Below are 17,741 nucleotides of genomic sequence, written 5' to 3'. Positions count from 1 at the left end.
AGCGGTAGTCCTAATATCTAGGTGGTTGCTAGACTTGGTTTGGTTGAGAATTATTGAAAGGTTGGGCTAAAGGTAGAAATTTAAAATGATGGTACACACCATCTTTGCTAGCCAAGGTTCCAGTATGATAACCCTACCTACATCTTGGCAGATCGAACAGGTATTGTAGTGCTTTGTCCTAGCAACATCTGTTGGAATTCATGAGTTGTCTCCCTTAATATTAATACCAGCTAACCAATCGCATGTAACAGTGGTGCTTTGTACATGGCCAGATATGGTGGAGGCAATTGACTTCAGAGAGATACTTGTAAGTTTAACAGAGAGAGAGACAGAGGGGGGGGAGAGCAGTAACATTGATACATTAATAAATGCCATCAATGAAGCATGTAGGGGTACTGTATTACCAAGGTTGATAAAGCCTGTAGGGGTACTCTATTACTAAGGTTGATGAAGCATGTAGGGGTACTGTATTACTAAGGTTGATGAAGCATGTAGTGGTACTGTATTGATGAAGCATGAAGAGGTACTGTATTACTAAGGTCCAAAAGCTGATATCGATCAGTCTACAAGAATGATGTATCTCACTCAAGTATATCCATTGCCATTTTATGTTCTTTATTTGATTAGAGAATGGAAAGCAGGTAAAAATCATTTATGCCAATGAAATTTGTAGAGATAAAAAAAAAATTCTCTTTGTTCTTTTTCCTGTCTATGTTTCTGTGCCTGTGTATAGAATGTGGATCAATGTCCACATCAGAGGGCAGACAAATGACTTCTTCAGCTTTTAAAATGTCACTTTGTCATGTAGTCATGTATACTTGGTCTTGTGATTGCATCAGTTCGTACATATGCAGCAATGATGTTTACGCTAATGAGGTCATACATCTAAGTTGGAATGGTCAAGCATGATGCATTACAGTTATGCATCCAGCTACAACTTTGAAAGTAAATAGGCTTTGATAAAAGCAAGTTTATGGTTGTTTCATGGTGACTTCGGCCTGTTCTTAATCTTCTGAAGTAGCCAGCTCAAAATTAAAAGTGCAAATTCTGAGTCAGTGCAGCATTATACCCCACCCCAACATTCACATTGTTGTAAAAGTAGATGGCTGGTGGGGTGGGGGGCTGAGTGGTCAAAAATGCTTGCCTTTACCGATCACAGCTATCTCACTTCTGTCTTTGTGGGTCTGAATATTAGGTCTCGCTGGACAGTTTTTCTGGTGAATTTTCGTCCAACAATGACTTATTGTAGAAAAATGAGAATAATTTTACACTGAAAATACAAATAAAAACAAACTAATGATTTTTGTAGAAAGCATACATGTGAGATTTTGACTGCAGCAATCAGGTTAATTCCTGATGCAACTGGTGGTTTTTATACTGAACCAACACTGCCACCAACCCCATAATTTTACATTCATTTTTGACAGGAAATAGCTATTTTGAATATTTCCTGTGACAAGGCAGCTAAAAGAATCAGTATGTGCCTTATGCATGAATAAAGTTCACTAGTACTATAACAAATTAGCATACTTTTCATCACCCCTCAACCATCTCAATTTTTAGACATTTACCTCTGTAGCAGACATACGTATATACGTAAGCCAAGTCATCTGTTCATTTGCAGCCCAAGTTACGCATTTGATCTCCAGTACTAGTTTAACTGTGACAGGCAGTCACCAAACAAACCAGCCTATTTTCAAGCCTAACTCAAAGTAAATCTAAACCACTTACAGATGTAGCTTCTGTGTGAATATATAAATGCTAAGCTTATGATAATTAGGTTCATGCCTTCTGCCTTAACAATTACCGAGGTGTCAAAATACGAAACTATCCAGTGAGGCCTAAGAAAGGAATCAAGAGTAGTCTTATGCTTGTGAGCAAATGTGGCTGATAGCAACGCGTAACTATGCAGTGAAATCGATGGCTAGATTTGATTGGTCAATGGGCCCAGTTTGATTTACAGGTCGGATCTATCCATTATTTGCATTGCTGTTATTGCTGATAATGGTGGACAGTTTTGGTAGCTTCTGGTGTTTGTTGAACTTACGACACTGATCGAGATAAAAATGTCATGACCTTTAGAAACGAGACTGTATTCTCTCCGGTTTAAACTGGAAGGTCTGAATGTTCGGCTTACCTGAATTCAGCCCAGGAGCAGATCAATGACATGTTTAGGTTTCCAGGTCAGCATTTGCTGCGATAAAAATATTCATCTCACAAATGTTTCCCAGCTTGTGGATAACAATATTTTAAGAGTCACGGTGCCCCTGTTGTCGGTTCTTCACTTTAGTTAAATATTTGCTATCTTTAAAACGAATACTGATAATTTAGCAACAAAGGAAAAAATATTAAAAAGTAAAATACACATTTGTTACCTTACATATAAGTAAGGAATCTGACAATTAATTGAAACAAATTGTAAAACACTTCTAGCATCCAATTGAATACATATATGTATAGATTTTTAGATATTTACCTCTGTCGCAAACACTCATAAATATGTAAGCCAAGTCGGCTGCTCATTTGCAGCCCATGTTACACATTTGATCTCCAATGCTCATCTAACTGTGACAAGCAGTCACCAACAAGCCAACCCATTTCCAAGCCTAACTCAAAGTAAATCTAAACCACATTACAGATTCAGCTTATGTGTGAATTTATAAATGCTAGGCTTGTGATAATTAGGTTCATTCCTTCTACCTTAAAAATTAAGGGGGTGTCCAAATACGAAACTATCCAGTGAGACCATAGGCTCGGCTGATGTGGGTATGTGAGGAAGCTTGCAAGTAGCTTCCTGTGTGTCTGTGGTTCTTAACAGGGTTTTCACAGGTTCTTCCTCTGCCAGTTATACTGGCTGCCATATTTAGCCTATCATGTGCTGAAAAATGGCAGAACAATAATAATATAGATGGCTCATCTAGAAAAGTTGACCATAATTTAGCCAGCAGGTGCTTGATAATGAGAAAGTTAATTATAAAAATTCTTTCCTGTTAAGGAAACATTTAAGCATGTATGTATGTAGCAATTTTAGTGCATCTCAGCACATTTGTGACCGTATGACACCAAGTAAAGATAAAGTTTGAAAGTAAGAAGCAAAGAACGAAAACTAAATTTAGGGGGATAAGTTACAGTGTATGTATGCATGGATTCTTATTCTTAAGAGGTCCATCTGTGGGTTTTTTTTCTCTTCTAAATATGTACTCTTTTGTGTTTCAGACCAGAGTGCGTATCCTCCAGTCATATGTAAATGACCTAAGTGAGCAGAATGAAGTGTTGGTACAAACAGTGGAGGAGCTGGAGCGTGAGGCCAACGAGAGAGTTACCATGCTGGAGAGCAAGTTACAGAAGACATCAGGATCAGGCAAGGTCAGTCCACAGTCCAGAATTTATTTTCTCACATAATTTATTCACATCATACAACCTCATCATCAGTATTGTTAGGTCACATTGTAGCATACCTTATTGTCTGTAATTTGCATTTTTTTATATAGTATTTTGCCAGGTTAACCAATAATTTCAGGTATAGGTAAAAAAAAATAATAGAATTATGATATTCCTTTAGTATCTAAGATTATGCAAATATTGAATGAGAAATATATTTCTGCACGACTTGATATATGAAAAATTGGAGTGTTTGGAAAATAACAGAATTGGAAAAACTAGACTGTATGAGATATTGGAGGGTAGGAAAAATTAGAGTGTATATCTGGAGGGTATGATAAATTACTATATATAGACTTAGTACGAATGATTACAGACAATACAATAGCATCATCCACTATCAGTTTTACTGATAACACGAAGTCTCTGCAGCTGTGTGATAAATCATCTTCAGATGTCCAAAAGAGATTAACTTAACTTACCTACATTCATCACTGATGGTTAACTGTTGGACTTGTGTCAAAATTTCATTAAGGATTGCAATCAGTTTGATGAGATCCAATACAAACTGTTTAGAAAATTCTGATCATCCAATTTACCACTCCCCTCCCTGTCCTAACCCCATGACTTCTTGATGGCTGTGAGGTCGGGGAAAAGATTAGCCAGTTAAACCATAGTTCTTTCCTTATAGTTCTTTTAAAACAACCACATTTTCTTAATTAGCTGAAAAACAAGAATGCATACTTTGCTTAGTTGATAATTGCTTAGATTTGGTTAGTTAGTTAAATTTTTGGTCATTTTATAAATATTATGTAATTCAAATATTTGCTTGCCCTGGGCTAATAGTTGTAGAGAAGGAGAAGTTCATCAATCATGGGCATCAGAGGATAGTAATTAACATATTTTCAAAAGCTGTGTTAATTTCAGTATGAAATTTATGAAACTTTTGAAAAGTGCCTTGTTTTGCTTGCTGCATGCAGCTCATGGCATAAGATTTCAGAATTTGAGTTCTTTTGATAGGAAATATATGAAGCTTTTAAAACATGGCAAATGTCAGTTGTGGTAAAGAACAGATTTTTCTTTACATTTTGTATGAAATTAACATTCATCCTTCACATAAAGCAAGGGCTTTTGAAATCCACATGGTATATAAGTAAACCAGTCATGATGGACTCCCCTATCCCTTAAGGGTTACTCTCTAGAATCAAGTTCTCAAATGCTTGTACTTCATCCAAAGGATTTCTGTATGATGTGTACAGAGTAGACATTTTTCCATGCCTTCAAGGGAGTTAACTCAAGTAGGTACACTTTAGAGGGACAGAATAGTTCATAATGTAACAAGTCCCAACTTGATTGACTTGAGCAGTTGTCTGAATTGTGACACTTTGGAATTTCTGTAAATCCTTACCTGTTCATACCGAGATTAACTTTGTAAACAATCTGTTACTGCATGCTCAGAATGTTTGCACATATTTATTTCTGTCAGCCATATTACACTGAGAAAACATTGAACCCAATTGTACTTTGTGTGATTAAATTAGTTATGATCTATAATGATGAACTATGAAAACCCAAGAAATGAATAAAGGTAATTGATCTCCTGTATTGAAATAAAAGTCAACTACTAATGTGTTCCTGGAACATGGATGCCCCCACCACAATACCTGAAATGACCTGACTGAAAAACGTAACCGAGGAGTAATGGATGTATGGACAAGGGTAGTGCTATATGTCTTTAACACTATTATGGTGGGACATAAAAATGTTTAAATGTTTTTTTCTCTTCAAAACTTGATTTTTGGGGTTTGTTGGAACCATTGAACAGTCTGACTCACTCAATGTTTAAATGTTTTTTGTAAAAACTATATTTTTGGGGTTTGTTGGAACCATTGAAGAGTCTGATTGTAATGGGCTTTTGTATTAAGTGTCCCAGAAAAATCTCCACATTATTCATGTTATGAGCCTAGTTTGACTTGACGTTACTTTTAATTTGTCGTATTTGTTATAACTTATAACTCACGTCATTTTAGTGTCATTAACTTTTGGCAGATTTTTAATTTGTTCATATTAACAATTTTATCAAGTTATTGATGGGCAAAAAGAAGTAAACAAAATAAGTATGAAATTGTTTATTTTGTTTGCTGATAAGCAGGTGTGAAGTGCTTGCATTGATTGAAAATTGTCATCATGTACATTGTATGTTACTAGTACAATCTCATCACAAAAAATGTTATGCTCCCAAAAAAATTCATTTTACACTAGTTTAGGAGTAGGACACTATATTCATCTTAAACATTTCTTAGCTTTATGTGGTCATTTCCATAACAACAATGTACTTTTTTTGGTAAATGGTGATTGTTTTTTGTTGTGAGGAATCTTTTCATTAAACTGAGAAATAAAGTTCTGTCAATGCCATCAATTTTAAATTCATGGAAGCAATATTTTCTGATTTCATTAAGTTGTTTATAACAGGGAATCTTTGCCTTCTCTATCATGGCGAGATATATTCTGCTGAACTGGGGTTCAAACCTATGACATCTATGCAGTTGAACTAGGGTTCAAGCCTGAGACATCTTGCTGTATAATTCCAGCATTATATTATGGTTCCAGATATGACATGGAACTGCTATGGAACACGTGACCAAAATTAAACCATTGTACTGTATTTGATTTGGTCTGTCAGATGTAAGACAGTATTGGTTGAAAGAAAACAATATGAATCTTAGTATTATGTTTTTATTTCCTTTTTAAAACATTATTTGACAAAATGAATGAACAAATACTTGAAGTGAAAAAAAATATAATTAATTGCTATCAACTTACATTATTACTTCAGTAGAACCTGGTTTCAGAGACTACCAGTTCTGCCAACTAGAGGTCTCTCGAGGTAGGTGGTCTTTCATTACAGGTCAGAACACTATTTAGTTGATTATTCAGTGCATTGAGAATGTGGGCTCTTGAGACAGGTGCTCTAGTTTGATGGCAGTGGTCTTACAAGACAGGTTGTAGTATACACTGTATATTTGTTGGGCATTTCATATATCACATACATGTATTTATAAAATTTTCTATCATTTTCACTATATTGCTGTTCAGTTTATAACAGTCAGCAGTTAAGGACCATGTTATAATAGTCAGCAGTTAAGGACTATGTTTTAACAGTGAGCAGTTAAGGACTATGTTATAACAGTCAGCAGTTAAGGACCATGTTATAACAAAGGAGAGCTCTGCTTACTGTAGGTGCTCTACCATCAGAATTGTTCAAATAGTTGTCAAAAGCAGGTCTTCTATTCCCCAATTTTTCAGATATATGTCAGTCTGTCTGTCTTAGTATATAAATTTACTCTTTAGATCTTCTAAGATACTTTTTTGTTAAAGCCCACAAGTTAAAAATTTGAATTTGTGGATCGTGGACATCATTAAAATTGCTGAGTTGAGGCTTGAACGCAAGTCCTTCTTAACACAAGCTAGAGACTCTACCATAATAGCTGGGTGACATCCCCAAATTGACTACTGCTTCTCATAGAAGTGGAATTTTATTTTGCCATCTCCCATTTATATCAGAATCACATACTGCTGGAAATGGAAGTGGCAGAATATATCAGTCAAAAGCTGCTTTTTGGTGATCCTGGTGGGCTGCAGACCAGTCCAATTCATGGCCACTTGCAGATCATTGTATGGTTACTTTGGTACTGCCTCTTTGACCAAAACTTTGACACCTAGGCTGTTTTCACCATGTATATGTAATAGATACAATTCTATATCATTTATATGCTTGTAAAGTGTGTGCAAAAGTTTTAGAAGAAAATCTTTGTCTTTGCATTAGTGTCAAAGATATTGTGATGTTCATTGTCTGTGACTGTTACCTAGAAAACCACTGGTTGGAAATTCACCAATCTTTATCAGAAATTCATCAAACTTCACCATCTGCTAACACAGGTAGGTTATTTGTTGTCAACACATTTGAAGTCAAATACCTTGCATGATGATGTGCCACAATTGCAGACGCAAGCTGATTTAGTTGTAGGATTCAAATGTGCACCCCTTTGGTTGTGAGTCTGATACACAGACCAACCATGACAGCTCCTCCATGGTGGGGGTGGGGTGGGGGTAAAAGGTTAAATACATGAATATTGCAATTAAAGGATATTTTGAAGGATGTGTGACAATCCTAATTCATGTCATAATGGCAGGATGACAAATACAAGGCTAGAATTAAACATGGAATAGAAGGTAGCACATTTTTTGGCCCTTCTTTTCAATCTGGTACAGCAGAATAGTTTACCAAGGCCATAGGCACAACTGTCACTCAGTTATTTTCCTTTTTAAAATTCTTGTTAGCAAAAATCTCGGACAGGATTTCTTGCCAAGTAGCAAAATCATGAAACGGGTAAAATATTTGCTACTTGCTACAGTGTACGTACATTTTGAACCTTGAAAAAATATATTTCAGCAGTCTTTGATCCTTTTGTCATGGTATGAATGGCGGGGAGTGATTTGCAATTAAAAGAAAATCATGGGAATTTGCCAAGGTGAGCCACTGAGCCGACTCTAGTTGATTTTAAAGAATTTGATATACTAATGAGTGGAATGAAAAATATTGTGAAGGTCAGTTTGTTCTGTTGTATCAATTGACCAGACTTTTCCATGGGAATGTTGTTTTGGTCAAAACTTTAATTAAACAGCCTATCAGCAACACCTAGAAGTTGCAAAAGTGGCTTCATTAGCAAGTTTTTGCGTCAAGAACAATAAAACTGAAGTTGTTTGAAATAGGATATTGTCTAATTATACAAGTAAACTCACAGGTATTATTTACTTTAGTTAATCAAAGTATAATGTGCTTAGCTTACATTTTGGACACATTATGTTACATGTAGCCGGTACTCCCAGGTATAATTCTTTTAAAGTTTGAATTTGATATACAGAAGTTAACATTGGGTGTGTGTGTGTGTGATTTGGATTTTTAAAGTAGCTTTTAAAATTTTTGGTAATATCACTATGATGTCTGCAGTGTGGCAGTTTGCAGTGATGTCTAGCACTGGGTCATCATGCTGCAGACATGCAGCATGATGTCCCATCCAGTCACATTATCCTGACACCAGACCAACCAGCCCTAACACTAACCTCTTAATGCTGAGTGCCTAGCAAGGCAACTGTTAATACCATTTTTATAAGTCTTTGATATGACTCGCCTGGGGTTCAAACGGTGACCTCCCGCATCCAAGGCAGATGCTCTAACAAATAGGCCACGAAATTAACATTGGTTTGATACATTTAGGCCATTGGCTGTATGTCTGAAGAGACTTAAAATACCATATTTACTCACTTGTAAGATGAGTCCAACTGCAAAATGCACAGACTAAGATCTCCTGTTGCATGATGTGCGGGTAGATCTGGGTCAATAAAACCAACAATGCAGACCCTAATCAGCAGGTGCATTAAGATACGGCAGATCAGGATCTTTTGTTGTTTGCAGTTTGGCTTGTCTTTTAAATAAGTGATTATATACAGCACATTGTCTTGGTGTTCATTGTGTTCGGCTTCATTACAATACAAGACTTAGAAAATTCTGTATCTGTCAATCTTAATCTCAAAATTTGAGTCATCTGTTGCTTTGTAGTCGACATATTATGGTTTATTTGAGCCATAGACAAAGCTGCCACATGCCTGAATACATCCTTAAACAGTCAATAGTCTATAAATGATCATGGAATACATACCCTATGTGTCTCAATAGGGACATTAATTAGGGACTGGTTGATATCATCTCTTCAGTCCACACAAACATCTATATAGTTACTGGTCTGTGTAAATATTGCATACAGTCTGATATTGTACTTTGGGGGTCAAAGATGGATTTGTAATTCTTAAAATCCTGGAAATTTGCAGCATGTATGCATAGGACTTGTTCTGTGTTTGCAGCCTTGGTTTTAACAGATTGGTAAGTTCATTGTTCATTAAACTTGGTGTATATGAACTTCTCTTTGATTAGGAAAATATCCAGGAAAAAGTCAAAGGTCAGTGAAATGCTACATCCTTTGATACTGAGTAGTGTCCAAACTTTCCTAAGTGGCCATCGCTGGAAAGCGAAAGAATTTGGCCTGTTCAAACAGGTGACTGCTTAACAGAGATTTATTTCTGCAGTAATTTATAGCAAGGAATCTTGAACAAGTGGCTTCATAATGCAAGTGACTGCTTAAAAGAGGTGAATTTTCATGAAGGTTTAACTGTATATTACAGTATGCAGTGTGGGCAGTGTCCTCAAGTTTTTCACAACTGTGATTGATTGGGCAGTCAAAATATCAGTAATATTGCATTATGAAAGTTAGCGTTTGCTGAATGATAGAGTGGTCATTTCTTTGGTTGCTTACATTAGTGAACCCTCTACAATGGCTTACTTAATTTAAAAGTCATATAAAATATGGTTTACTTAATTTAAAGGTTATATAAAAGTTATTCCAACAAAATAGTGCCATTGTCAACTGTCATGATAAATTGTTTTTTGTTTTTTTAATCCATAGAGTTTTTAAATCTATCAATCTTACACACCAACATATATAACATGATTTTTGTATTGCTTGGATTTCAGAATTTGGGAATGTAAAATGTTGAAAAATTTTGATGCTGTAACCTTCTGTGACATGATAGATGGAGTTCTCAATAAATTCACCGTTTTCAAATTTTTTTCAAGGAATGTCCTCAAAAATATACCAGAAAAAAAACAGTTAAGAAATGTGTTGATCTAAGCCACATATCTAGCTTACAAAGCTTCGTTAAAATCCACTTAGCAATGTGGGAAAATGATGGCAAGTTGAATTCCTGCATTGCCCAGTTTTTGGGCAGATTTTCAAGAAACACCAGCAGAAAAGGGCCAGAGGAAAAAAGTGAGGCCTTATTGCTCATCAATACCTGCCATGTATCTAGGCTACAAAATTTCTGTAAAACTTTTCCAAGTAGAGTGGAAGAAGAAGCAATGATGAACTGAATACCTGTAATTTTAAAATTTTTCATTAATTACTTAAGGAAATATGAAGGAAAAAAACAACTTATCTTGACAAACCACATGTCCAAGCAGAGTGGGAGGAAAACCAATAATAAGCAGAATTCTCAAAACACACCTTTAAAAGGAAATTTAAAGTAATTTCTTTCAGTATGGACTAGAGGAAAAAAAGTAACACTTTTTCGTGTATTTTCAGCAACCACGTATAAAGCCTATGATGTTTCAGTACAATTGTTCAACCATTAGGAGAAGCAATGGCAATCTAAACTACAAAATTCCACCTTTAAGATATTTAAAAAAAAGAAACTTTACAAATATATGCTTGAGGAACAAATTTAACTTTCTAGGCCATCTGCATCAGCTACATTTCTAGCCTGCACAGTTTCATGTTGTTGTAGTTGTAGGGTTTAACGCCATTTATGAGCACACGATAGGCTATACATGGCGGCCAGTATTAATGGTGGAGGAAGAACCCGGGAAATACCTGGAAAGAACCACTGACCCTCGAGAAGCTACTGGCAAGCTTTATCACATACCCACATTAGCCAAATCCGAGACTCGAACCCACGCAGACAGATGTGAGATGGCAGTGGTCCATAACGGAGAGCGCTTTAGACCACTCGGCCACTTGGGGCACAGTTTCATCAAAATTCTCCAAGAAGCATAGGTACAAAAGTGATGACAATAAGACAGATGGATGGACTGACATATTGGTTAAAAATAGTATCCCAACTCTTATGAATATAATTAATATCAAACTTATCAAGTTCATAATGGAGATTAAGCAGATTAAGCAGTAAACTTGCATCGAGACGTCTCTCTTTTCTCCATTTGATTAAAAGCATACAGTTGGCACATTATGTGAAGCATACCCAGACCTAGATAATTTACTATAAAACAAATTCGAAAGCTGCAGTCAGTTTCATCCATTCTCAGACCAATGCAAACAAAGTTTATTGGTTATAAAATAGTATTCATGTAAAGTGAGATCTTCTGCCAATCAAGTAAGTACCAGTATTTTCAGTCCCTCTTCATATAGGATCACTCATAACATGGACACATTTTGTTTATCGAAACATAATTGTTTTACACACACAGTAGAAGTTTTAATGTTCCCAGTTTGATGATAAACAGCTCCTTTCAGCATTACCCCCCCCCAAAAAAAAAAACCATTTACTCAGATACCATAATTTATAATGAGATGTTAATCTCAAAGTTATATTATAACTGAAATATTTGAATTTTTTTCTGGTTGGTTACAAAATATTCTTAATATGATTGGTTAGAAATAGAGTAGCTTGAATTATGATTGGTTAAACATTTGAAAAACTTCAACCTGGTACTGCAGGATTTATAGATAAACATCTTCCCCCCAAATTTTTTCATAATAAAAGAAAGTTTGTATGGCTCGTTGGTTTTTAGCAAAAGTGTTAGATAATGAACAACTAAAAGTAGGTCAGAGAAAGAGCCAGAAAGACAGTAACAAAACAAATTAGACTAATCATCACCAACTCAAATATCATTTTCAAGACGATTTGTTATTTATTTGGCTTCTTTTGTTTGACTTCAGAACAGTATAGATTTTTTTAAAGTACCCATTCAGGGGTTGAAAAATATTTTTTTCTACTTCAGGGCCCAGGCCCTGAAGTCTTGAAGCACTCAAGCACTAACAAAAGATTGAAATCCAAATCCAAACTCCAAATGGAAAAACTATACTCAGGTCCTTTTACTAAATTGATACTTTGCGTTTATGCAGAGATACAAACAGTAGTTTTATATTAGACTTTACATATACTTGCTTATGAGTCTAACTGCAAATTGCACAGACCCAGATCAGCTGGCGCATAATGCAGCATAGACCCTGATATGCATGAACATTCGGCAACGGCAGATCAGGATCTTTGTTGTCTGGAGCTTGACTTATAAGTGAGTACATTCAGTATAGATTATCACAATTTTTAAATTCTAGTATGAGTTTAATATTTATGACTATGGGCCCTAAACCTCTTGTTCAAAATTTATTTTGGTTCAAAACCAGTGCTTTGGTCAAGATAAAAACTTAAGTATTTCTTTATTGTATCTCATATTAAATCACTGTTCATTTTATGAATATGGAAACCAGATGATTGACAGCAAAAACAAGCACCTTAGATCATTCAGCCACTTTAGTTTTGTTTGCTCAGTTTTGGACATAGTTATTCCCCTTGTCAATCAAATTCTTGTCTTCATATAGAAACTTTGAATGTTCCTTTCAGTTAGTATAACTCAAGAACCATTCAACATATGATGAAATTAAAAAACAAAACAACCATTGTTTCTTAGACCTAGATTGCCTTTTAAGGGTTTTGTCATATTTACTTGATTTTGGAGAGAGTTACGTCCCTCTTCAATGAGCTTCTTATCTTTATATATACTATGTTGCTTGTAATCAACACAGCTCAAACATTCTGATTCACCTCAATATCATCATTGTTTCATCAACCCAGACATGTCTTCTATGGGTATTTGTCTCCACTACTCAATTTTAGACAGAGTTATGGTCCTTGTTTATGGACTTCATATTATTATATGGGATGTTGTTTGTAATGAACAGTCCTTGAAGGTGTTGAATTTCAAATATTCTACGTCATCACTGAGTTAAGTCAACATGCCAAATTCCCATCTTGTCCTAACGTTGCTTTCCCAACACAAGTTCTTCAGTTTAAAGCCCAAGGGAGAAAAATGTAGCAATCGTAGCCATTTTCAATAAACTGTACTTTGCATTGTGTAGTAATGCGACATAACGATTCTTATAGAAGGCCCATAATAGGTTGTTTGACAATAGGTTACATGGCTAGGTGCAGGTACAGTGTAATATGAAGTGGATTATAACTTTAAACCTTTATAACTTATTGATTTTTAATTTGTAAATATTGGTTTTCTGAGGGGCTCGCTACAGGTACATATGTACAGTACATGGTTTTAGCAGTGGTCTGATGGTATTTTAGATGAGGGATTCCAGAGAGTTATACATGTATTAATAAATAATCAAATTTGCATTAAGTGTGGAAGGATGCTTTAAATTCAGTGGATTTATATGTAGTGGGGAACGGTGATAGTACAACTGTATATGCAAATAATGACACAATGTCATTCAATAAACAATTTACTTAGAATACTGATAGTCTGTTCAAAGGGGGTTTGGATGCCTTCACCAGTTCCACATACAGTTGTACATTCTTTAGTAAAATGAGAAAGTTGGCCATTTCAAGCAGAGTAAACTACCCCTTTCCCAGAATCGATCCCCAACAGAAAAAATATAGATCTGCCCCAAATTGTTTATACTATTTCCTGTTGTTGCTGTACTGGTCATAGATCAGAAGAACTTAAAGGATGGTCTTTTGTCTGTAGTCTGTCATTGATTGTCTGTTATCCATCATCTGTCCATCCATTAGTGCAAGTTTGTCATTACCATTCCTCCAAAACTACTGCCGCTCTTTCATTCATTGGTTGAGTTGGTCCCAAATGAAAATGGTGCCACTCAGTCTTGTTATCAGTACTGTCATATCAACACAGGGTTTTCACTGAAAGACTATTTAAGATGTCTAGTTGATTCTAAATGAAAATGGTGCCAATCGGACAACCAGTATGGTCACCAAGGCAAACATCTTGAAAATCTCTACTCCTGAATGAGTGGTTATATCAGCATGGGTTTTTCACTTAAAAAAGGAAATCCTAATAATGTCTAGTTGGTCTTAAATGAAAATGGCACTGATTTGGTGTCCAATATGGTTGCCACAACAACCAGCTTGAAATGTTTTTTTTTTTTTTTTGCTTCTTCTCCTGAAGGGAAAGTCATATTAGCATGGGGTTTTGATCAGAAGACTTTGTATGATGTCTAGTTGGTTCTGAATGAAAATGGTGCCAATCTGGTGTCTAATATGGGCACCACATTGGCTAGTTTGAAAAGTGTGCTTCTGCACTCCTTTGGAATTCATGGTCATATCAGATGTGGAGTTTTCACTGAAAGACTTCTTATGAGGCTCAGTTGTTCCTAAATGAAAATGGTGCCAAGCTGATGTTTTATAAGGCAGCCATCTTGAAAATCTTATCAATAATTCTTCTGAACCAAAAGTCGTATTCAAATGGTCCTGGGGTATTTTACCCTAAGACTTCTTACGATGTCTGATTGATTCAAAACCCTGGGGTATTTTACACTAAGACTTCCTATGATGTCTAGTTGATCCAAAACCCTGGGGTATTTTACACTAAGACTTCTTATGATGTCTAGTTGATCGGAAATGAAAATGGGGCTGCTGCCATTTTGAGCATCTTGTAATTTCTACTCTTTCTGAATGGATGTCTGTGTCAATATGGCATTTTGCTAAAAGATTTCTTATGATGTGATGTTGGTCCTTAATGAAAATTGTGCCACTCAGATATTCAATATGACCACCACAGTGATCATCTTGAAATTTTTTTTATCACTACTTCTGATTGAATGAATCAGCATGGTGTTTTCACTGGAATACTTACAATATCTAGTTCATGTCAGTGAAAATGGTGCCACTCTGACCTCTAGCATGGCCGTCTGGAAAATCTCATTATTGATACTTCTCCTTGATGGCTGATCATATCGAAATTGTGCTTTTTTACCAGAAGACTTCATACAATGTCTGGTTGGTTTTAAATGGATATAATATGCATGTCTGATATCTAATATGGCCAACAAAGGCTACTTCTCCAAAATGGAAAGGTGCAGAATCATTAAAGCAAAATACTTTTTCATGTATGAGAAAAATACATAAAAAATTTCAGGAGCCACGCCACGATCATCTTGTATTATTCATACGTAATCTCTTCCTCAAAATGATAAAAAAAATTTTACGTTTTTTTGTACTTTTAAAAAAGAATTTTTTGTGTACAAGGAAAATACATGTATATGAAATTTCGGGAGCCACACTACAACCACGTTATATCCGAATTCGTGTTATAAAAGAGCGTGCTCTAGTGGGGTCACACTGTATATGTGTCAAGCAAATCAATTCAATTTCTCTGCTGAAAATAAAAAGAAAGCATTAGAGGAAGAATGAAATTTAATTAATGAATTGCTACAGGATAATAATCATAAAATTTTGTGATAAGAATGTAATAATAATTCAGTTCCACAAAAATGTGTGGTTCTGATTGATGTGAAGAAAAGCAGGTTAGGAAGTACTGCATCTTTTGTTTTAGTTATTACAATTTTTTAAAATCCAGATTATGTTACTGTATGTAATCACTTACAAGTCGAGTCAAAATATAAAAAAGTGCACAGACCTTGATCTGCTGTTGCATAATGTGCTGGCAAATCTAGGCCTATGCAGTTTGCTTGGAGTAATTAGTAGACCAAAGAAAATAGACCCTGATTACTGGCGCATTATGTGAAGACAGATCATGGTCCATGTTGTTTGCAGCTGGATTCAACTTATACACAAGTACATGTGGTATGCAATAGATGGATACATTTATTTATGATATTACCATAAATACTTAATTATTAAGCAATTCCAACTGCAAACTGCGCAGACTCAGATCTTGCCTCACATAATGCATCAGCAGATCTGGGTTTGTGCAGTTCAGTAGAACAAACTAGACCCTGATCTACAGGTGGACTGTGCTTGGCAAATTAAGATCTTTGTTGTTTGCAGTTTGACTCATTTTACAAATGAGTAGATATGATAACTGAATTATGGTAGAAATAATATACAGGAAATAAAACTCTTTATGTGTAGAAAATGAGATGATTTCTTGATGGTGCACAGATGTGGGAGATTCCAGTTAGTACATTGTACAATAGTAGGAATTCTGAATGTACTTTTTATTTTATTATACACCTTTTTTTATGTAACTTGGTTCCATTCAAGACAGTGAATTTGATTTCTTGGTTTGATGATATCTGTTCGTAAGTTCAAGTTCAATGGACATTTCATATTTTGAAGAAAAAAAGTACAAGATTAGAGCTGGTACATATTGCTTTTGTGCCCCTCTCTAACCCTTCTTGCAGATCCCAGGCCCACAGATCCCAGTCATTACCAAGTCTTTCCCCAAAGGACAGTAGCTACAATTGTTGTTTGTAATCTTATTTTTCTGCTTATATCAGTACTTGAAATACTGGTTGGACAATAAAGATGTGTTTATTTTAAGTTCACAGGAATCTTTTAGTATTAATATAAAGTACAGGGTTTCTTTTTCCAGTCAAATTGAGCAGTGTTGGCACACCATTGTTCCCTCACCCCTTCTGCTCTCCCTACTCATGTTCCTATGTCTTTCTAGTTTGAAAATAAACACAAAGCTGTGATCTGCAGTATATTGTTTAAGATTATGCTCATTGATGCATAAGGCGGTATGTGGCTAGCGTGTGGAGGCATGTCATTAGCTGCCATCCAAACTTCCCGCCTGGCCTATCATAAGAAGATAAACTTACCTGTGTTAACCCATTAATCAGCACAGATTCAATAGAGAATGAATAGTGTTTGAATTGCACACAAGACTTTCACAATAGGAAATCAGGGGATTTAGTGAAATCAAGGGGGAAATCGTTCCCCCTTCCTTTGTGAGGTAGCAGGTTGAAAAGAGTAGTTATAACGGTTTAACAAGGACAATGCACAGTCTGGTGCTAAGCACGGCGTCTTTAGTGTTTGATTCTTTTTGGATGAGTACTTTTCTTGTGTGAGTGTCTGCCTGGAGTACAGGAGTACTAGATGGACAGTGGTCAGGAGTAATAAGATTCATGATGTGGAATGCTCAGTGACCATTGGACTCTGTACTTAACTGTGGATTTACTGGGCATAGTGTAGCAAGATGGACAGGGATGATAGGCTTGACAGGAGCTTCTCTGGAAGTCCCAGTCTGGGGAAGAAAGTTACATGGAAGGAGCCAGTGGAACAACCAGGGGCTGTAAGATGCAGATAGTTTTTAAACCACAAGTATTGTGTTACTAATACATTCATCTCATAACTCAATTTTGATCATTAAATTGATTTTGCTGCTATGTAAAGAAATTTACAATTGATTTTTCAGTATTCTTGCTGGTTTGTTTACTGTCAGTGTCATAATTTAAACTAATGCAAATCTTCAAAATCAGCCACCTTGTAAAACATCAGCCCAATTTTCAGTACCCAGTATAATATATTTTTCATAAAAAAATAATCTGTATATAATGTCACCTTTATGTTTTAGCCATTTCCCAAGGTGGCTATATCGTTTACATTGTACTGTTCTTGTACATAAAACATATGGTCCCTGGGTGGCTGAGTAGTGTGAAGCACTTGCCTTTACAGACGACTCGTACATCTCACCTCTGCCCGTGTGAGTTCAAGCCTCAGCTCTACCTATGTAG

The 17,741-nt window shown here is 35.7% G+C and overlaps 1 protein-coding gene across 16 annotated transcripts in view; it reads left to right on the top strand.

The window, feature by feature from the left end:
- The window catches only part of LOC149780294 (uncharacterized), a 222,413-nt gene that overhangs the window by 9,795 nt on the left and 194,877 nt on the right, over window positions 1–17,741 (top strand). For 15 of the 16 annotated variants that reach the window (XM_089937115.1, XM_089937101.1, XM_089937108.1 and 12 more), the window contains exon 2: window positions 3,217–3,366. In XM_089937115.1, the coding sequence (XP_089793241.1) occupies window positions 3,217–3,366 (150 nt within the window). Of the gene's footprint in view, window positions 1–3,216; window positions 3,367–16,863; window positions 17,300–17,741 lie in introns of those variants that run through there. The other variant, XM_089937112.1, reaches the window with a different exon arrangement.

This window comes from Sinohyriopsis cumingii, chromosome 16 (genome assembly GCF_028554795.1).
Source record: "Sinohyriopsis cumingii isolate HCF-2022 chromosome 16, ASM2855479v2, whole genome shotgun sequence".
NCBI classification, from domain to species: domain Eukaryota; kingdom Metazoa; phylum Mollusca; class Bivalvia; order Unionida; family Unionidae; genus Sinohyriopsis; species Sinohyriopsis cumingii.
The sequence above is the reverse complement of the archived record's forward strand: the minus strand, read 5'-3'. Positions and strand labels throughout refer to the sequence as shown.